Raw genomic sequence first — 22,637 nt, 5'->3', positions numbered from 1 at the left:
ATAAAGAACCACATTTATTTGTAGAACATAAGGACATCAGATGTTATATTCTGGAAAATTTTATCTTCAAATAATATATATTAGCAGAAAAAAACCCAGAGTCCTCACATGCTGAGGTAAGACCCCACTCTGGAGGTGTTTGGAGTTTAGAAATCTTTTCCAAAACATTAAAAATTTGTCTTTCAAATAGTTTTAATTCTGTTGAGCAGTTTGCTGCTCTGAGGAGGGTCATAACCAAGAAAAACAAGGCAGACTGATGTTTATATGCAATAAATAAATTTTTATTTAAAAATATCCTCTCATTTATTCACAGTTTCAAGTCTGAAAAAGATAATACTATTCTTGATCAATTCCAACATAGCTGAAACCATTCACTTTCCAAAACAAAATTCCAGAGATGGCTGATAAATTGCAAGAGTCACATCAAAGCTAGAAAGGCACAGGTTTTTGTGCAGGATCCTCCCTGGGATTAAGAAGTGCATCTGCATATTCCACAGAAATCTCCTGGTACAGCTTGGGCTGCCTTTAGCAGTGCAAGTGTTCCAGTGCAGCCCTGCTTACAAAACACATTTCAATAAACACCAAACCAGAGCAGCTGTGAGGTTACATCTTTATGCAAAACATGGATTTCACTATAAGAGAAAAACCAGGAAATTTCCCCACGGTGCAAAAGTTACATTTTTATCTCCAGAACTCCAAGCTGGCATTTCAAACAAAGAAACGCTGGGAGCCAGACAAGGAAAGCTTTGTGGGGATACAAAGGAATCCCTGTGCTCTGCCAGGTTCCAACGGAACAACAGTGGTGAGAGCTCACCTCAATCAACAAACATCCCATGGGAACACCCCCAGTGCTCCCAGCAAGGCACTGGTGCTGCAGCTCTGCAGGGCTGTGCTCACTGTGAGCCAGGGCCGCCCTCGCTGCCCGGGGCCAGCTGCTCCAGCAGGCTCAGCAGGAGCTCGGTGCGCTCCAGCAGCGACAGCCCCTTGTTGGCAGTGGCACGGAGCAGCAGGGAATAAACCTGCTTGTTTGTTCTCAGAGCTGCTTCTTCCTCATTGCTGCCCCTGCAAAGACAGCAGAGAGTCCCAACTAGTCAGCTGCAAATTATCCAGAGCATTATTAAATCACAGAATCAGGAGGTTGGAAGAGACCTCTGAGATCATCAAGTCCAACCCATGCCTTAACCCCTCAACCAGACTATAGCGCCAAGTGCCATGTCCAGTCTTTTTTAAACACATCCAGAAATGGTGATTCTACCACCTCCCTGGGAAAACAATTCCAGTGCTTTATTATTCTTTTGGTGAAAATTTTTTTCCTAATATCCAACCTAGACTTTCCATGACATAGCCTGAAGCTGTGTCCTCTGGTTCTGTCAGTGCTGCCCGGTGGAAGAGACCGACCCCTCCTGTCTGCAACCTCCCTTCAGGAAGTTGTAGAGAGCAGTAAGGTCACCTCTAAGCCTCCTCAACCCCAGTTCCTTCAAACATTCCTCAAATAAATAATACTGATGAGGATCCCTGGGGATATCCTCAGCCATTCCCTGCACTGCAATCAGAGCATTCGGTTTATACAGCAGGCAGGAACATAAAATATAAATATAATAGAATATAAAATGTACAAGCAGTAGTCAGGTTAATTGCAAGTGCTTCAGGAATGACTGAGAAATGTTGAAGCAAATTAAATTCATCACACACTTGGCAGGAATCAGGTTCATTTATTAAACAGAACAGGTAGTCAATAAAAAGCCACTGAAATTCAAAGTATTTCTGGGATAAGCTACAAGTATTCCCAGAACAAAGTATTACTTTCAATTACTGTTCCCCTCCAGTTTGCACAGCCAAGTTCTGTTCTGCTCATGATTCCACTTTGGGAGGGTAAAACTGATTTAATGCATTTTGACTGCCAGGCTGCAAGTTTGGCTATCAAACACAATTTTACTGCATGTTCTACTGTTTTTTGCCAAAGTGCACCCGGGACCCTGAAGCAGCATTTGAGCTCCAATTTCCTCCCTTTTCACCCCATTATTAAAGCAGAAGGCAGAACCTCCCCTCTGCAGAGCAGAAGGGAGGAAATGCACACAGGGTGTACAGAAGGCACAAGAAAGGTCAAATCAAAGGTAGTTTCAAGCTTGGCCTCAAAGTTTCAAGGACTTGAGCTTACTCAGCTAGCTGTGACATCTGCTTGCCAACATATAAATTATCCTGTAAAAATCCTCTGTGTTTCACATATTCAGACTGCCACCTTGTGGAAGCTCTTTTTTGGGAGGCGAAAAAACAGCTCAAAAGACACCCTGGCTGTGTTCTCTTCTCATGTTTTTTATTTACCAGTCTCCCACTATCAGCAAACAGCTTCCTGGGCACAATGAACTCATTTCACAGTTTACTTTTAGCAAAACAGCTCTTCCATCAGCAGTGTTTCAATCCCCAAAACTATTAACCCAACTTTCAAGCCTAAAGGAATTCTCTAAAACTAATGCCACATTTTCAGAACTTCACTTTATGTAACATTAGGAACAGCTGCTGCAATCACACACTTGCTGCAGGGGGAGTAAAAGGTATTTTCTGGGTCCCAAAAGGAACACCACATACATTCAGATCGAAGCAACAGAAGGAGTGGGGGAGGAATTTGCTGCCACACCTAATCTCAACATCTCTTCAAAGTCAGCACAAAAAGAAGTCAGGTTTGTCCTAAATCCCAGCAGCAGGACAGAAGAGTCCATTAGGAATTAGTAAATTCCCTGACACCAGTGCACATCTCCCCATATCCATCCCTCTCTTTGCTGCATTACTGATGTGCCTGGATTTCTTCTCAAGTGTTCTGCTTGCCAAGTTCCACTGACATTTATCAGAAAGATGGATCAAGAGTTATCAGCAGCACCCAGCAGCTTCTCCCCCAGGAACTCTGCTCTGTCACACACCAATCCCATGCCAGTCAGGAAAAAGGACACCAAGCTTCAACTTACCCAATCTTTTTTTTGCTTGAAGTTAACAATTTAATAGATTGGAGGAGAAGGAAAGACATCCTGGACTCAAAAATCCCAAGCAGTTTCAAGACTTCCTCTTTGTTAAGGCCTGCAGAGGAATCGTTCACTGACATGCTCTCAGCAGGACTTTTATCCTTGCTGATCTACAGGAGACAAACAATCCAAAACAACTTGACTGAATTCCACCTTATAAATACAAGGAGTGATTTAAAAAGCCCCTCTTTGCAAGTGAGCTGACTTTCACAGCAAGGGACACAGACGTCAGCACACCCTGCAAGTAATTCTTGACTGAGGCATCAGGAACATAATTCACACTGGCTACAGACAACCCTGCACATTTTAACATTTAAATATTAAACATACCAGAGACAGAGAACTTTTTTATTATACACAGATTCTAAAGTTCTTAAGAGAAGACTTTTAAGGGATAGCAGGGTTGCACAAAAAGAAGTCCATTCACACAGGCAGTTCACATCTGTATAGAAATATGTTTTAATCTATCTCTGGATCATGTTCTAGAGGAATTTCTTTTTTTCCACTTTAAGGTTAAGGGAGAACTGCAATACATCTAACTCTGTCCATGCTCTTTAAGTCACTGGCTCTATGAAAAGTAACCAAGGAATATTTTAACTGCCAAATGACCATTAATTTGGGAAGGCACAAGCCAGAAGGAAGCAGGTATCACACCACTTGAAGTTTCTTTACCTGTTCATTTTCTGCCACAAGCTCCTTCCTGATGAGCTGAAATGCACCCTTGGTTTTGGTCATTATATCAAGGGCCCCAGACAGAGTCTTTAATTTCCCAGCACTGCTGTTCTGACCTAAAAAAACCCATGAAAATTAAGGACAAAAAGGCTAATGTTACAGACTGTATTTTTCTTCCATCCAAAGACTTCAGGAGTTAGGAAGAAAGCCCTTACAGCCCTAGTCAGCTGAAAACCAGCAAGATAAAAGTGCCTTGTCTCCTCTCTTGAGGAAAATTCTATCCTGAGCAGCAGATTGCTCCTACTCTCATATAAATTTAGTTATCTAAAAATGAAACCAAGTAGGAGGTGGTTTGGAAAGCTGGTTAAAGCCAGAGCTACACTTACTGGCCATCTGGAACTCTGCAAAGGCCACTCTCTCCAGCTGCACACGCAGCAGCTCACAGGGGGCATCCTTCAGGAGCTGGAAGAGCCGCACTGCTTTGCTGTAGTGGAGATCAGCCAGGACACGGTGCTGCTTCCTCAGGTGCTCATCACCAACCTGCACTCACAGGAGGGCACAGAGTGAATCCCTCCTCTCTGGATGTCCATCAGGAGCCACTGCAAAGGTCTACTTGGAGAGGGCTGGGAAACACTCATTTCTTTGGTTAAATAATTGAAATAAATACATCCCAGCTACAGGCAGAAAGATATATATCAGCTCCACACATACTGAACATATTAAAGGCAGAGTTTAGAAATTCAAAGAGCCTGGAGCAATACCTGGTTCCTGAGGCAGCTGTGGTACATTGAAGCCAGCCTGTGGTGGATGGTGGCAGCTCGGTACTGGCACAGGGGCTGTCGTTCAGACACTGTATCAACATCACAGTACTTCAAGGACTTCATCATGGCTTCACTGACTTCCTTCTCTATCTACAACACAAATAAATAAATACAAATTTAAGAAAAAAAACATCCCTGAAGAGGGGCATGTAGTATAGGACAAAGGGGAAACAGCCTTAAGCTTAATGAAGGAAGATTTAGAGTAGATATTGGGAAGGAATTGTTCCCTTTGAGGGTGGGCAGGCCCTGGCACAAGGTGCCCAGAGCAGCTGTGACTGCCCCTGGATCCCTGGAAGTGCCCAAGAGCAGCCTGGGATAGTGGAAGATGTCCCTGCCCACGGCTGGAGTGGAACAAGATGGATTTTAAGGTCTTTTCCAACCCAAACCATTGTATGATTCTACAATTCCAATACCAACTTTGCTCCACATTCAGTTTTCCAGGATGCCAACAATGTATTTTTTTCAGACACAATGCATGCCCTCTGTTACCTGCTCCTGAGCCTTTCTGGATAAGGGAGCATAATCCTGCTGCAGAGTTGCCATGGTGAAATACGTTGTAGACAGCTCCCAGTTCACAGAGTCCCAAACAGCTGGATGCACATCCCTCTTCCCCAGAGACCTCAGTGCCTTCAGGTAATAGTCAATAGCCTACAAATGATAAAATCATGCACACAGTTACTGCCTGCATTTCTAACAACTAGAAATCAACTTCCCTCTACTCAAAATATCTCCCTGAGCCTTTTTCAGTCTCATTTGATAATTACTTTAATTCTGACCACACAATTTTTCACTCTGTGTGTGGCACTGCATTATGTTCAATATCAGCATCTGAATGTCACAGCAATCAAACCTCAACACCACCACCAAAGCCCACACAGCAAGAATTAGGGTAGTATGGAAGCATGACCGCTATCCCAGATTATTCTACCCAAATTTAAACATATTTACCAAAGTATTCACAAATACCTCACAGTAAAAGGCCTTTTGGGGTCTGGGGTTACCTTATTGTAATAAAGGGCCTCTTCTGGGGAAAACTCCCTTTTGAAGTCCCCTTCAGCTGCACAGTGGGCCTGGGCACAGATCCTCATCAGCCTCCCCGTGTTGCATAGCAGAAGAGCAGCATTGGTGGCATCATCAATGGACTCAAAATTCTGAATTCCTTCTTCAAAGCAGGAGAAACTTTTCTTCCAGAGCTGCTGCTCTGTCGTCGAGACGTTTTTACTCACTAGGGTGGAAGCACATGGCTTAGAGACTCAAATTCCTCAGTTTGAAGCGTTCCATAATGGCTTTTTGAGATCATTCTACACATTTTAAAGGAATTTCTCCATTATTCAGTTTAGGCTCAATTAACTACAGTGTACAAGCCACACTGATCTACTGTAAACAAATAATCACAGTGAACATTAAAAAACTATGAAGTCATTTAAATGTCCTCTTTATAAACAGAAAGATTTTTCATACAATTAGTGAACTTGATCACTGCTGTAGCTCCATGAAATGGTCAGGAATAGAAAAAGGATACTTGCCCACTCTCTCAGTCTGCACTGCAGCTGCCTGGTTCATGTAGAACACTCCAATCTCATTCCTGATATTGCCCATCCTCTTTAGTACCTGGATGTGCTGCTCTGGGTTTTGGCTTTTTAAATTACTGAAAAGCAGGATTTCATAAGCTGCTTCATAGCACTTACAGCTGACAGAAAGCTGGTATTCCAAGTCTGTGGATAAATCTGTAGCCCAGGCAAACACTGGAAAACAAAATGCAAAGCCTTTGTGTCAAACAGTATTTCTCTAATTTAAGTCTAGGGGAAAATGCCCAGAGAAAGTACAAGACTTGTGTCAGGTAGATTTTATTTATTACTGAAACAGTTACTGCCTTTAGATGTTTCACAGCTTCAGGCTATGTCATACACTACCTTGACAACCCCCTTCTGTATGACAGGCAGGATGAGCCTCCTCTGAAGAAAGCAGAAGTGAAGTGCAATAACCTCCCTGACATAAGTTCTCCTAGTGCATGGTTTTGAGGAAACCCAATGGAATTATTTATGTCTATCACGTATCCAAAGTCTGGCACTTCTCCTGTGTCAGGATCGTACCTTGGCACCTGGATTCTCTGTGAAGGCTGTGTAGTATCTCCTGATCTTCTTTAGTCTGGTAATTATATTCTTCAAGGTAAGCTGCTCTGTTGTTTGCATTCTGAGCCAGCATTAACTGGATATCTCCACAAAGGGTTAAGCACTGGCACAGGAACACCAGCACCTCGGGCAGCATGCTGCCACACAGACAGCAGTAGGTATCTGGGGGGAAAAAACCAACATGGATGAGGGAGAAGGAAAAAGAATTACACATCAAAAGGCTTGACACAGACTGACAAGATAATTGGGTTTTATGTTACCTGTGTGCAGACAGAGAATGAGTGTGACAATGTGTTATCCTCAGAAGAAATAACCTGAAGTCACAGTTGCTCTACATAGCTGATGGTTTAAGAAGAGCTCTCCTGTGCTGTCCAAGATGAGCAGTCACTCTGGTAATTACAAATACTAACCTCTGATTTGATCAAGGGAAAACTGACTTTCTGCAGATGAACTCAAGGGAAATACAGACTGAAAAGTTAATTTCCAAAAGGTAGAGTTTAAAGTTGCTTCTCTAGTCTATAAAAGACTGAAAGCTGCAGAGTGCTGTGAGTTATTGGGAAGTCTATTGATGCTTTGGGCTAAGATCAAATGGGTTTGCTTTATAAGCCTCCTCATGCCCTAAGACAGGGGCCCTCCCCTATGGCAGGGAAATAGCAGCATTTTAGCACTAAGCTACTGGCATTTCCCAGTTAGTTACTCTCATTAGGGCAGTATTAGTCTAAACAGCTTGATTTCACTTTTTTCCTTTTCCTCAGTAATACTTCAAGATGTATTCTAGTTTAGAGGAGCATCCAATTCAGCTGCTGAAGAAGTTTATTATTTCTCAGAGTCAAAGATATAGTTAAATTAAACATGGGAACCACCAGGGAAAAAACACCAGCTTGCAGCAACATCACTTGGGAGTACAGAATACTGGCCTTGGCACAGGACAGACTCTCCCAAATTCAACTTCTCTGGAGCTCCAAATGTGCCCTCAAGTTCCCAAATGTCAAAATGGCATTGTCTTTCTATTGATCAGTGACAGAAGTTATCCCCACTACAGACTTCTGATCTTAACACAGAGCTGGACACTGAGTCCAGTTAAACACAAGCTTCTCAGACTTGTCACTGCACACCACAGGGAAAAGTCATGCACAGCAGTGGTGACAGGTGTCTCCACACAGTGGCACAGGTGACAAATCCATTCAAGGAACTTACCATGGCACTGCAAGGCCAGCTTGATGTAGCGCAGTGCTCGCCCGTACTTCTGCAGGACCATAGCAGCATCAGATAGGACATAGTAAGCTCTTGATGACTTCAGGATCAGCTGGAGTTTCATTTTATATTGCCACGATCCAGGAATCATTCCTGACTGACTGCAATGCTTCCCCTTCTGGAAGGAGCCCACTGTGAGAAGAACAGAACCTCGTCAGTGACTCTCCCCTCTGATAGATGCCAGAGGCTGGACATGACTCCATGAGCACAGGCAGGATGGGAATTGCCTGATGACTGCCCTGCACTGGCAGAGCTCTGCCAGCTCGTCTGCCACTCCAGCACACCATCTGCAAAACAGACCCAACACGTGGCACTCCTCCATGCACTGCACCTGACAGCAGGATGCTGGAATGCAGTGGGACAGTGACAGTGCAGGTGACCTCTCTGACCCCAGACAGCTTGTGAAACACAGGAGCAGAGGCCAAAACTGCTCCCTCAGGGAGCAACAGAAAAACCACAAGAAAGCCACAGGAAGAATTTGTCATGTTCTCTACCACATCCTTAAGATAAATGCTCAGTTTCTGTATGAAAGCTTCCATGTGTGGGTCTAGCCTCCAGCACACACAAAGCTGGATAACCTGGTTCTTCCCACAAGAAAAACCAAGCACTTTCTCACACTTATTTCAGGATAACCTCTGCATAAGGTTATGAAGCTTTTCTTTGATGCTGCAGTGATTATGGAGCCAGAAATAACAGGTCTCTGTTCCTGATTCAAGGCCTGTCCCTACCAAGGGTCAGAATTTTGCCTTAACAGTATTTGCACACAGAAATGAGTCTCTTGCTTAAGGTGGTTTTACAAGGCCTGACTTGTAAACCCACTATCTTACAACAATATATAAATACATAATAAGTAAATATAATAAATTCTTAAGCATTACATGTTCTACTAGGACAAAGACCAATCTAAAACAGTAACACCCCACCCAGCAAAAGACACACACACTGCACACACCCTGTATCCATACACTATTCACAGGTAGTTCTCTTGAAGTTAGAAATTCCAGGATTTAGAGCATTTATCCTTTCCATATATGTATTTTCTCTGCCACATACAATTCACATCACAGAAAACAAACCCTTGGACTGGGAAGCAGAAGTGAGCAAGTAGCTCTGGACTCAAGCACAGATCCAGGAATCTGTCTGAGTGTGAATAACTCAAAATTGAACTGGCTTCTTATTCAGAGATTTTTCAAAGGCAGAAGGGAGGAGAAAGGAAAGAATAAAGAACTGCCAAAGTAGGCATGATCAATTTTTTTCTGGGCTATGCTTACAGGGCTCCTTGCCCTGCAGAGGACTTTACTACTTTTAGATAAAAGTCTTTCCTGGAACTTTTTATGTCACTCCAGAACAAAATAAAATAGAGAGACTGTAGCCTGAAAATTCAGGAGTTTGAGCATTTAAGCAAACAAAACATCTTTTATTTGCTGCTTCTTTTCACAGCTGTAGAGGTACAAGAAAGAGAACAAAATTCTAGTTAACATTTGATATGCAATTCAAGCACCAAGCCTAATGTAGGAACAAAACCTGCCAGAAGGGAGAAATTCTTCCAGAAAACATCCAGGTCACTCACACACAAAGAAATTAAGCCTATTTTTAAATCAACCCACAAAACTTACGGTGCTGCACATACCAAACCTCAAAATACCAAGCCTTTATGGAAGTCATCTGAAAGCCACATCTAAACAGAGTCCAGTAAAATCATGTGTTGACTAATAAAAGATTCTTTGCTATGCAAAATAACTCAAATGAGCTTCTCTTTTCATATTTAAAAAGGAACAGACTGTTCTCCAATTTTCAGTGCACTTTTCCTTAGGCAATACTGTAATTAGTGATTTAAGCACACTGTTTTGACAATCAAAATGAAGTAGGAGCAGTTTGTGTTGGCACTGGAAAGGTCTTATTTGCACAACAATACAACTTACTTTTGTCTAGAAATAAGGCCATCTGTTTTTCCAGAGACTCAGGACCACCACTGGTGGATTCATCCTCATATTTCAAGGGGATTGGAGTGCTGGGGTCAGCTGCAGGAAGGTCACCTTCTTTTTTAACACTGCTGTCAACAGACTTCAAACCCTGCAAAAGGGAGAAATCATTTCATTCACCTTGAGAGCAGTATTTAGCAAACAGAGTAGATGAATAATTGGGTGGGAGATGAAGCATCCTCAGGAAGCTGGCAGTGAACTCACCTCCAGGACATGGTTGAGCACCAGCCTGCAGCGCTCCTCGGTGCCATGGCAGACAGGGAATGCACAGCTGGGCTTCAGTGGGGCAGCAGGGAGGGAAGAGAAGAGTCAACACAGGAAACATAAAATGACTGCCCAGAAGGTGCAAATAAGTGGTAACATCAAGACAAAGTGGAATATGGTAAAGGAAAAAAAAAATCTACACGAAGCCTCTACCATAAAATTCAAACACCTCAGATTTCAAGAGCATCTCATGAAGTGGTTTTTTGCCCACTGCAGTTAACCTGAAGGCAGAACTACCAGGGAACTGAACTGCACTACCCATGAACTTTTGTCCCATGAACTGAATCATCCAGGAAAACCCTTAAATACACCCCAGTGTCACTTACACGTATTCGATGCACAGATTTGTACTTTTCTGGTACTGACAACTCTCCAACGGATTTGATTATTGCCACTGCTTTATTGTCATCTGGGGGATCAGAACTGTTGCTGTAAGAACCATTTTCATCACTGTCTGGCATTTCTTCCTCTTCCTCACTGTAACTTTCATCAGAATTTCCATTTATAGGGAAGTCTGCACTGTCTTCTTTTTTAGGTTCATCCAGCTGAAAAAGCTCTGATAACATGTAGTTTGCTGAAGCAATAATCTTTGCAAAGAAAAGAGAGGCAAGAATATAAATTATGTTAGAATAAGGAGGACAGAGGACACAGAAAGAGATGTTTGATAACCTGTAAACACAGCCTGAGCAAATTCCTTGGAAGGGAAAAGGATCTAAGCTGATCAAGTTTAGAAAATAATAAAAACCAGTTCGTAGAGAACACGTACTGCCTGTTCTAACAGCTTGCAGATCACAGGAGACAACACGAGGATCTTATGCAAGCAAAAAAAAAAAAATAAACTGAAGAGATTCCATTGGGATTTTGAAAACCTTTCACAACTCTAGAAGAAATCCACATTTTTATTAGTTTAATGTGTGCCATGTCCCCTCTTGTAATCCATTCTAGATATGACTCAGATTTTTCACATCACATTTTTGGGATTCATTTTCAGTTGAAAACAGCTTAAATTATTTAGAGACCCTCTAGCCCAACCCATTTATCAAGGCAGGTAGCTCAGGACTGTGTCCAGCTGGGCTTTGAGTATCTGAAAAGATGGAGATTACAACTTCTCTGGTTAGCCTGACCCACTTTTTAGCCAATTTCAGACTATATATTCACATTTTACACTTTTTATCCAGGATCTCTTCCCAAAGGGCTCTGGCAGCAAGAACAACAGAGTGAATGTAATGAGAAATTCCTTTTTAGAGCAGGACAGAATACTTGTGCTGCAATGACGGGCAGCAAAAAACAACTAATTAAAAAAAATATATAGGGATTCTTTAAAAATAAATCAATTTTTAAGTTCGTTTATAAATTGAAATTCTCTCCTTTGGGAGGAAGAAGTAGCACACTATTTATTACTAGGTTTATTATGATTACAGCATATGTTATTTATTATGATTACAGTATATTTACACAAAAGTGCAAGAAAACATTGGATTCTCACTTGAGGATGTCTTCCATTGTCCAACAACTTCAGACAATTCAGGAGCAATGTTCTAATTGTGCCATAGTGTTTCTTGTTCTGGTTTTTCTTCAACATCATATTGCAAGCAACTCTAAAGAGAAAGTTGAACAAAACAGTAAAATCACTGGGTAATTTCTTTGTGCTAGGAAAAAAAAAAAGAAGCTTTACACAATATTCTACAACTGTAGATCTTCCAAACTTCATGATGAGTCTACAAGACTTTATCAGCAAAGAAGTTTACATGGAGAAATGGTGAAAAAGAAAAAGTCTGTTTTGATCTAGTGGGAATAAGATTTAGCAAGTTTGTATATGATTGTTATTTGATCATGATTTTTGGTCTGTGTTCTGAATAGAACTGCACCAAGAACCAAGTATGGCAATAAAAACGATAAAAACTCACTTGTACAGCAGAATTGCCACTGGCATTGTAAAAGGGTTTTGGTATTTGTCTTCAGTCTCTTCACAAAGCGTGGTGAGGTCATAGAGCTTTACTATGTCACTCCCACTTGCTGAAAAGGAAAATTTTTCATTAATCAACATCACATTGCTATCAATCCTTTAAAACTGATCTAAACATTCTTACCTTTAAATAGCCAATAGGTGTGTCCTTCTTTGGTGCAATTTGATTTCAGAAAAGATAAGATATTTTGAGCAATATCTTTTATCACTTTGGTAGAAAAATTGGAGTTTTCCAAATTTGGAATGTCTTCAGTCTTGATCATTTCATATTTCTGCAAAGAACAGAAATTAAGACTCAAACTCAGAAGGGTTTTGTGACACCAAAATTAATGTATCAGTATGTCCATCAGCAGCTAAAACAAAGGCTGCTATTATGATAAATTGAATTAATTTCTATGATTTACTTTAAGCAAGCACATCCTGACTACACTATTCAAAGCTTTAAGAAGGATCCATTTCTGTCACAAACATGGTAAATGGAGAGCAAAAGATGAGGAAAAATAAGGAGGAGAAGGTACAACATCTGCTACTTCAACCAAACCTAGGCAGCCTAGGAAACAACTCCAGGCTACCAGGCAGAACAGAAACACAGCTGGTCTACAGTAAAACAGCATAAACAAACATTCAAAAGCTTGCATCTGTCTTGGCAAGGGAACACTGCAGATTTCAAGATGTAAGAAACTGATTTCTGCAGTTGCAGTTTTTATTTTTGCCTTCACTCAAACATCAGGGAAAGAAGGAATCTTGCATGTGTGAAAGGGAGGGGAATAAAGAACACACTATTTTTAGATGACTGCTGCAAGCTGTCTAAAATGCTTCTCATTCTGCAACACAGGATTTTTGTCATCTTTGCTCAGAACAGTGTGAAGAATCAGTGGTAACTGAGGCAATTTTAGAAGGTGAAGAATGAATTATTATTTTAAGGCATAATGCCAAGAGCCAGACTTACCTGAACAATTCCATTGACATGAAAGCACATCACAAGCTCTGGTACATTGCATATTAAGTTGTCCAACCAATAGTCAATCCCTGTTAGCACATTTATTGGCTTGTTGTTATCCCTAAAATAAAATATTTCTAGTGTTACTTAAATCTTTGTTTACCCTTCAGGAAATATTAGGGATGTTTATTAATGGGATTTAGGTTTAAGTCACCTGAGAGTGGATGAACACTAAAACAATTATTTGTGAATTGCTGTATTAATTTATTATAACAGATGTGCTGATCTCTCCAATGGAATATGCTCACATTCCATCAGCAGTTTGGAGTTTTTGCCCACGTTTAACAGGCTTCTGATGTCACATTATTACCAAGATAATAAGTACTTCAGAAGTTCTAAAGGAATAGCATTTTTAGCTGTAGCTAATTACAGCACAAACCTAGTCCCAGGCCTTCCAAAATTCCTTGAAGAGCAAGGTACTGTTAATTCCTAAAGGTACCTTAAAAAGATGACAAATACACCAAATCAGCTTCAAGCTTTTGCTCATTCTTTGCCTATGAATGGAAGAGTGGTAATGAAGGGATTGACATTAAATTGGGACTGGAATAGTTCTGTCTCACTGCTCAATAACATTTTAAGTGCTTATGCTCAACAAGCAGCTACTAAAAATCAGACTCCCAGGAAGACACATATTACTGCTCTCTTTTATAAAAGTAGCAAAAAGTGCAGATAGCTAATTAACAAATCAGTCAAGGCTGGTATAAATAATATCTATCAACTTCTAAGCTCACCTGAGGCGCAGGCTCACAGCAGGGTATCTCCCACCGCCAAATATTGGCATATTTGATCCCACCAACATGTGGATATCTTCAAAGGTCCACAGGATATTACGAACAAAGTCATTTTTAAGTCCCTTCATGAAGAGAAAACAGAATTGGCCAGTAAATCAGTGGTATAACACCTGTTCTCCATGACATTCTGTGGAATTATGAGACAGCAAGAAGCCAAAGCAGCAAATGAAAGCCAGCACGTGACAAACCCGGCGCGTTCACGGGAACTTAAAATTGCAGATGCCACAAAAGCTACTTCTACAGGGACTGAGTTTGGCCTTGGTTCCAGTTCAGGCCTTGGCTGGAGGCGTTGCTTTAACCTGGGGGTTCAGCTCCCACATAAAGCATACCTGACTGTTCTCCCCGTCATTGAACAAAGGAGTCAGGTTTTGTTCTCTGGGGGCTGAGGCCACGTGCCCCACTAGATATGAGGGTTCAAGAGGCACATTTCCCTGTGGAGAGCACAAGGATAACGAGTGATTCTGCTGCTGAGGTCAAGTCAGCCATTTAAAAAGATATGAACAACAAAGCATGTAAGGCAAAAACCTTTACCTTCAACATCTTTAAATAAATCTGCATAAAACTGCAAAAAGCCTCTAGGCAGTGACTAGAATGCTTCTTTTCTATAGCTGGTGCTAAGATGCTGTGTTTTGTAATATTCTCAGAGGGTCTGGGAAGAAACCAGGAAGTATTTAAAAGAGCTCCTTAGTAACTCAGGGTCAACACCCTGTGTCCAGAAGCAAAACCTCCATCCTGCTGGTTTATTTATGAACTTAAGGAAATGGCACTGTGCAAATGCATAACAGCTTCTTTATGATTAACGGTCTGCTGAACTGGGCAATGGTTCCTCAAGAGGGTGGAAGAGAGAAGGAGTCCTTTTTCTAAAAGCTTTCAAGCACTGAAGCATTTCTCCACTTCACACAACACATGCGGTTACAAGTTTATGCCAATGTAGGTTAGAAACTCCTAAATTTTGCAGATCATTTGGTAACATTGTGCAAGCACAACTGTAGCATCATTATTATATTAATGCAGACTGAAAGAAGCAGACTTTTCAACCTCCCCAAAATTTTATCAATTCTGTTTCATATTATTCACAAAAACCACAGGAATTTACAGTTTTCATAAATAAGTTTAGCCATAATAGAAACCCTGAATTAGGGCCTGATACTAATCATAGCTTGTTGCATAATTGCTGTAAACATCTCTCACTTGTGTAATCTCATGGCAAGTCTTTTTATATTCAGCTTAACTGTTTTCCCTTTTCAGAAATTTTGATTTTCCTCTCTACCTAATAAATTCAGGGCCACCAGAAGATGGATTTTTATGGCAGATTTAGAAAGAAAGGCCAGAACTTTAAGCTTCCAAACACATCTTCTGATTATCAGGATTTTCCTACTTTATGTAAAGGCAATGATGAATACTCCTAGCCAAAGGCTTTGTTTCTCAAAGATGCTGGGATAATTAGCAATTTAACACTGCAGTGACAGAACAAATATCTGAAATTTGGAGCTCTGAACCACTGGCAAATCTGGAACTGCAGCTCCTGCCAAGTTCTCCTAATGCCTTCGCTCAGCTCCTTCAGCAAAGGGAGCTGCAGCAGCACTTCTGAGAACCTTTGCACCTCTGTGGCTCTACAAACACTGTGGTGCCATGTAAAACATTCTTCATACCAACCTGGTTAGAGGCACCTGGATCTTCAGATAGCGAGGAAGGCATTTCAAAAGGAGCTGGCCAGGAGGCCCTTCCTGCTTCATCACTCTCACCTGCAACAGGACCCTCCTGGTGCTGCTTGGAAGTGGAAGGAACAGGCTGAGCAGCTCCATCTCCATTAATGCTGACAAGGAAACATTTACAAGTTCAGCTGACAAGATGCAAACAGATCCATTTTTAGAGTTATGCTTAATACACCCTTGCCAACAAATGACTTGGCTGATATGCAGTTAAGTCACACTATTTATTTTATTACTTAATATTTCAATTTTAAAGTAAAACACTTTATTTTCTGTGAAAATATTTCATGTGATTTTCTGACATCACCACTCAACTCCCTCTGTTTAAGGAAAAAGCAGTAAGTAAATCAGACCATAATAGAATTTCAATATTTACTTCAAGACCAAAAACCAAGCAGAAGTGGGGCAGAATTCAATTTTTATGCAGACAAAAGGTTACCTGTAATACAAAAACTTAGAAAGTATTGCCTTCTGGTACCAGTGTTCTTTACTCTTCTTTTTTCTTTGCCATTTCTGATCAATCAGCCTTTGATAAAACTCCTTCAGCCATGTCCAGTCCCCTGTCTAGGCAACGGAAGAAATAAGAAAATAACATCAAGAAGCATCTGCAAAGTAAACCAAGTGCCTTATAAACTTACAAATACTCCTCCCCAAGAAGAAACCGAGAAAATAACATTAGAGCTGAAATCCTGAATTGGTCATTTATTGAGAATACAGCTTCTAGGAAAGCTGTTATTACTGAAAATTTGACTTAATTAGAAAAACACATATATAAAAGGCTACATAGAAATACATATTGCTTATAAAAATCAATCAAATGCTACAGCAATACTGAAGTAATTACACTGAAGTGAGGCATAGAATATTAACCCTACAATACCATGAACACAGGACACCAGTGTAGTTTGTGGGTAAACTGCTGCAAAACAGAACACCTTTAGCACCCACATTTGATTTGAGAGATTTCCAGACATTTTCTTGCCACTCTATTCCTGAAATAATGCATTTTGCCTACATGCCACAGTTATCAACAACAAAGTGGTTCACCTGAGATGATCTCATGAAGAGTTCCTGGATATCCAGCTCATCCAGCAGGAGTGTCCTCCCAATTCTGTGCACTGCCATGCTCACGTGGGACTTGCTGTAAGGGATCTTCAGGAGTTTTTTAATGTTCTTCCAGTAGGAAAGTGAAAAGAGAAAATATTTAATATAATTATGCTGCATGGGAAGACAATTGTCAGGAAATTGAGGTGCCATTGTGTGTAACAGTGACTTGGGGAGACTCCAAGTCTAAGCTCCACCACTTCAAACATGCCCCCCTTCCTCCTTCTCCCCCCCAGCCCCCTTTGGTCAGTCAGGATTCCCTGTCCTGGCTGTGTCTCTTCCCAGTTTTCCATGCATTCCCACCCCTCTGCCAGCAGGGCTGGATGAGAAGCAGGAAAAGCCTTGGCTCTGTGTAAGCCCTGCTCAGCAACAACAAAAACATCTCTGTACAACAAAAACATCTCAACCTGTACTCAGGACAATCCTGAAACAGCCTCTTACCAGCCACTGGGAAGAAAATGAATTCTACCCCAGCCCACATGGTCAAATAAAACCTGACAGTGCCAGAGATTTGAAAACCATTCCACAACAAAATGCATTTGCTGAGGGCAGAGAACACAAATGACAGTGATAAAGAGACCAAGTCATCAGTAGGAACAACACACATGGCTTAAACACATTCTCTGATTGGATCACCATGACCAGGTACCAACAAAAATGACAAAAATATCCAAAGGGATGATTTGGGTTGTAAACCTTTATTTTCACAGCATGAATACCAATTCTTTGCCAGGAGTCCAAAGCAATCCAGACAGAGATCTAGATCTGAATACAAATATTAACATGAACATGCTTCCTCTTCTGAGCAACCTCATCTGAATGCTACAGATATTACCAGCACCAAAGAGTTCAGAATCTGACAAAAAACAAAGGAAAGAAGAAGCTGGAGGGCAGTTCTCTCTCCTAGATAAGAATAGAAGAAAGGCCATCTTGAGAGTAACAGTTTGCATCAAAACAACTGATTTCAAACACACAAGATGACTACCTTGCAAGACTGATGTTCAGCATTCACTAAAATGCACACTTCAGCTGCAGATTATTTGCAGAACTCTAGAGAAAATATGATTTTTCTCTCAACATTTCTTACTCAGTGATCACAACTCCCTTACTTGGTGATCTGTGATTCATTAAGGGATCTCTCCTTTTCCCCCAAGGACACAAAGATGCCAGAAGCCACCACAGAATCTTAAAAGTTTATGCAATGTTAAGAATTTGAATGAGAAATTTAAGATGTGCCCATACCTCTGAATCAGATACGACATCCACATCATTTCCAACTGAGTCAATGAAGTCATAGGCCATCCCAAAGCTATTTAAAAAACATTACAAGTTAAGACAGTTCCAGTGTGACAGTACAGACCTGGCTTTTATATCTATTACATCTTTGAATGGCTTAATAAAAAATAAAAAAAAATTACCCAGCTAAACATCCCCTAGTGCAATGAGACCTAAAATTAACAGTGATTTCATCTTCATATTCTGCAAGTTTTTCAAATATATCTTTGAAAGTGCTTAGACCTAATTTCAAGACATTCTATAGCACTTAAAGATTTGTTGAAATAAAGAAAAATCAGAAAAAAATGAAGGATTCTAACACTGAAGAGTTCTTCAAGGAGTTTCTCTTTAAGGCATTAAGCATATTAAAGACTTTCATTTGAGTAGCTGTAATTGAATTTTACCTCTTATTCACATTTTCCAGAATTGCCCTACATGTTGTAACAGACACGTTGTCTCTTCCTCCACCCTCGTTAAGGAAATTACAAAGTACTTAAGCTGGAATATTTCAATGTACAGATCATTCTTTAAAACAAATCCAGATACTACTAAAATCCAAAACATACATGATGTGTAAGTTATACTTTTGTTATCAGCTTTTTAATACTGACAATAAAGAAAGAGATTGAACTGCCAGCCTCTATTTGACAACCACAATATCTAAAATAAACATGAAAAATTCATAAAGACCTGAAAAACGTGTTACTCTGCTCTGAAAAGTCCAGCTCCTAAAAGAGATGATGAGGATGCAAACACAGACCTTGAACAAACTGTTAAATTTCACTGACTGCCTGACTTGGTGTGAATTTGCTTGTTCAGCACAGGATTTGAGCCTCCTGTTTATAAACACTCTGAACTCAATTCAGTCAACAATTCAGCAAACATCCACACTGAAAGGTAACACTGCTTCTTGGGCGTGCCCCTCATTTCACCTATAGTGTGATAGAAAGATGAAATCCTGATATAAATGTGATATTTCATTTGCCATTAGTCAGGTCCACTTTCTAAAGATCCAGAAGAGCTATAAATTGGTTTCCAAGGGGAACCACACGTTCTATTTCACCTGTTAGCAAAGGCAGAAGGGCTGGCTGAACCAGTCCAGTTTGATCTGGGCCAACCAGGGAAGAACAGAAAGTCAGTTTGACTGTCTGAGGCAAGGTGTCAAAAGGCATGTGAACAAATAAACAAAACCATCTCTATGTGTTATGTAAATAATCAACATCATCAATCATTTACTAATGACACAAGATCAGACCACAGAGGCAACAACTCCAGATGAAAAAGTAGAGGGAGAACAGTTAAGACAAAGCAATATTAGTTGCTATGGTTAAACCTGTACTTTCTACTTTAAATGACATAGGATCCAAGTTAACAATCACAATAGCTCTTAAAGGCCTGGAAAAAAAAACAGGGGCTGCTGTTATTTACCTTGAGAAGGGTTTACTTTTCTTGCTGTTGCCCAGAATGGTTGTCCCTGCTGGTCCCAGTTTGGCACTTTCCCGTAACCAGTTGGCAGGAGGCAGCTTCAGGTCTGTTTTCTCCTGCAGACGGGCAAAGGCTGCTTGAGGAGGGGCTGAGGAGTATTTCACCACAGCACAGCTCTTCACCTCATTGCCTCCGAGGAACAGCACCGAGCCCTGATTTCCAGAGAGAAATTAGCCTTCTACTTAAGTGTTGGCAATTAAAACTATCAGGCTTGTTCTGTAATAAGTTATTTTTAAGGCTAAGTGAGCAAAATCCAGTCCTATATTCACTTACCTTTCCCCAGCACATACAGTTTTCCAGTTATTCCAATTCATGTCAAGCATAAGCTTCACTTTAGGAATTATCACAGAATCACTTAGGTTGGAAAAGACCTCCAAGATTATCAAGTCCAATCTGTGATGAACCACCGCACTGTCACCCAGACCAGAGCACTGATCAACACATCCAGTCTTTCCTTGGACACCTCCAGGGATGGGGACTCCACCACTGCCCCAGACAGCCCGTTCCAACGCTTGACAACCATTTATTTCCATGAAAGAATTCTTCCTGCCCACCCTGCCCCTGTCCCAGCCTGGGGCCGTTCCCTCTGCTCCTGTCCCTGTTCCTGGAGCAGAGCCCGACCCCCCGGCTGTCCCCTCCTGGCAGGAACTGTGCAGAGCCACAAGGTCCCCCTGATCCCCCTTTGTTCCAGGCTGAGCCCCCTCAGATCCCTCAGGAGTTCCCAGCCCCTTCCCAAATCCCTCAGGAGTTCCCAGCCCCTTCCCAAATCCCTCAGGAGTTCCCAGCCCCTTCCCAGCTCCCTCAGGAGTTTCCCAGCCCCTTCCCAGCTCCCTCAGGAGTTCCCAGCCCCCTCCCAGATCCCTCAGGACCTCTCCAGCCCCTTCCCAGCTCCCTCAGGAGTTCCCAGCCCCTTCCCAAATCCCTCAGGAGTTCCCCAGCCCCTTCCCAGCTCCCTCAGGAGTTCCCAGCCCCTTCCCAAATCCCTCAGGAGTTCCCCAGCCCCTTCCCAGCTCCCTCAGGAGTTCCCAGCCCCTTCCCAAATCCCTCAGGAGTTCCCAGCCCCTTCCCAGCTCCATTCCCTGCGCACACTCCAGCCCCTCATTGTCTTTCCTGACCTAACAGCGCCAGAATCAATCCCAGAATTTGAGGCTGGACCTCGGCAGTGCCCAGCACAGGGGGACACCCCTTGCCCTGGTCCTGTGCCACACTGTGGCTGATCCAAGCAGGTGACAGTGGCCTCCCTGCCCACCTGGGCACTCTGAGAATGAAGTGTCACCAACGTCAGCTGCCACACCACACAAAATAACTCAGAAAGGCTAAAACAAACACATCTCCCACTAAAGTTTGTGAAAGTAGGTGTATATTAACACTAATATTAAAGCTAAACAGGCTTCTACCTTACTATTATTAAATAATAATAAATTAAACAAGCTTCGTGTTTGCCTACTTCTTTTCAAACACGCAGCTGTCACCCGTGTGCGAGGAGCTTTGAACTAACACAAGTCAAGGGAAAAACAGCTCCACAGGACACCACTTACGTAAATACGCTGCACTTAGGCATAACAACAGCAACACTGCTCGCAATTAACGCTTAATCATAATTAGCGTGTTCCCTACAGCACTCCGGCCCTGACAAACTGGAAAGAGGACCAAAAACACCGCTTCAATTAAAACACCCCCAGGGGCCGTGTCTGTAGCCGCCGCTCGACCCCCTCACAGCCCCTCTACCTCACCCAGCACGGCCGCCCCTCAGCGCCGCCCACCTGCTTGGGCTCCTCGGCGTCTCCCCTCAGCGGGGCAGGGGTGCCCGCGCCGCAGGGCTCCTCCATGGTCCGGGAATGGGGCGGGAATGGGGCGGGAATGGTCCGGGAAGGGGCAGCGGGAGCGGAGCCGCTGCCCGGGGGGTCCGGCCGGGAGCCGCCGCCTCTCGCGAGACTTTTCGAGAAGGCGCGGGAAGGGCGGGCTCTGAGGGCGGCGCCGTGAGGGGCGGGCGGTGCCGCCGTGAGGGGCGGGCTCTGAGGGCGGCGCCGTGAGGGGCGGGCTCTGAGGGCGGCGCCGTGAGGGGCGGGCGGTGCCGCCGTGAGGGGCGGGCGGGAGGCGGCGCCGTGAGGGGCGGGCGGTGCCGCCGTGAGGGGCGGGCGGGAGGCGGCGTTCCCAGCGGGCTCGGAAGGTGGTTGATGTGGGAAAAACCTCGTCAATTACATCAAAGCGAGGAGTGTCAGGTCCAGTCGTTCCTTAAGCACCTCCAGGAATGGGGCTCCACTACCGCCCTTCCAATTCTTGGCCACCCTTTCCATGAATAAATTTTCGCTAATTTCCAATCTAGACCTCCCCTGGCGCAGTTCGAGGCCCTTCACAGGTGAGCCAGAAAGTCCCCCCCGAGCCTCCTTTTCTCCAGGCTTGACTTTCCTGGATAACTGGGACCTTAATGAAACAAGTGAAAACTTGGTGGTGGGGTATCTCAGCATGGGAGAGGATTGAAAATTGCAGTACACTGTACACTGAGTTCAACAAAAAGCTGAGCTGTGATGGCTTCAGTAAGTAAGTAATTCCTAAATAGTGCACATGGCATTTTTAATACCTATTATTTTCCTTGTAGATGGCATTCTTCATTCTCTAAACCACGAGAGGCAGTATGCTTCATGACTGGTCAGGGAGTACAAATGCTGACTTCCTCTTAAGTTATATCTGTATCTATAGCCACATGTGCCTTAATATATATATATATATACATATATATATATATATATATATATATATATATATATATATATATATACAGACATATATATACACACACACACACACACACACACATATATATATATATATATATATATATATATGTATATATACGGATATAGATCATGGAATTACAGCATGGTTTGGGCTGGAAGGGCAGGGACACCTTTCCCTGTCCCAGGCTGCTCCAAGCACTGTCCAGCCTGGCCTTGGACACCTCCAGGCATCCAGGGGCAGCCACAGTGTTAAAAATAGGTTAGAAACTATTGTAAAATGGTTGATATTTGTTAAGCATGTACTATTAGTTTGGTTATGGTAAAAGGGGTTAAAAGGGTAGTTATAAGAAATATGGTACTCAACGTACCATAATACACCTAAATAAAGTGCACCACCCCAGCCTGGACAGAACTGTGATGGGCCAAT

The 22,637-nt window shown here is 42.4% G+C and overlaps 1 protein-coding gene across 1 annotated transcript; it reads right to left on the bottom strand.

Moving 5' to 3' along the window:
- Nucleotides 1-259: 259 nt before the first annotated feature.
- On the bottom strand, nucleotides 260-21,396 carry EDRF1 (erythroid differentiation regulatory factor 1). Its single transcript, XM_021526355.2, has 25 exons — nucleotides 21,236-21,396; nucleotides 19,416-19,624; nucleotides 17,955-18,021; nucleotides 16,656-16,781; nucleotides 16,048-16,172; nucleotides 15,553-15,712; nucleotides 14,226-14,327; nucleotides 13,837-13,958; nucleotides 13,055-13,166; nucleotides 12,230-12,377; nucleotides 12,047-12,155; nucleotides 11,626-11,737; nucleotides 10,466-10,726; nucleotides 10,080-10,151; nucleotides 9,816-9,966; nucleotides 7,837-8,025; nucleotides 6,601-6,801; nucleotides 6,034-6,252; nucleotides 5,509-5,732; nucleotides 4,997-5,155; nucleotides 4,448-4,597; nucleotides 4,073-4,226; nucleotides 3,687-3,802; nucleotides 2,961-3,124; nucleotides 260-1,062 (listed from the first exon to the last, which is right to left on the bottom strand). Exons 1-25 carry the CDS (start codon nucleotides 21,299-21,301, stop codon nucleotides 894-896), a joined length of 3,687 nt encoding a protein of 1,228 aa, XP_021382030.1. The 5' UTR covers nucleotides 21,302-21,396; the 3' UTR covers nucleotides 260-893.
- Nucleotides 21,397-22,637: the final 1,241 nt, after the last annotated feature.

The sequence above is a fragment of the Lonchura striata genome, chromosome 7, assembly GCF_046129695.1.
Source record: "Lonchura striata isolate bLonStr1 chromosome 7, bLonStr1.mat, whole genome shotgun sequence".
Taxonomy (NCBI): Eukaryota; Metazoa; Chordata; class Aves; order Passeriformes; family Estrildidae; genus Lonchura; species Lonchura striata.
Note: the sequence above shows the minus strand (reverse complement) of the source record. Positions and strands in the feature narration are given on the sequence as shown.

Coding starts and splice junctions, on each gene's coding strand:
- EDRF1 (XM_021526355.2), bottom strand. CDS start 21,301: ATGGAGGAGCCCTGCGGCGCGGGCACCCCTGCCCCGCTGAGGGGAGAC. Junction 14,328..15,552: donor ATCCAGGTGCCTCTAACCAG/GTTGGTATGAAG, acceptor TGCTCTCCACAG/GGAAATGTGCCTCTTGAACC. Junction 4,598..4,996: donor CCAGAAAGGCTCAGGAGCAG/GTAACAGAGGGC, acceptor TTTGTGTTGTAG/ATAGAGAAGGAAGTCAGTGA.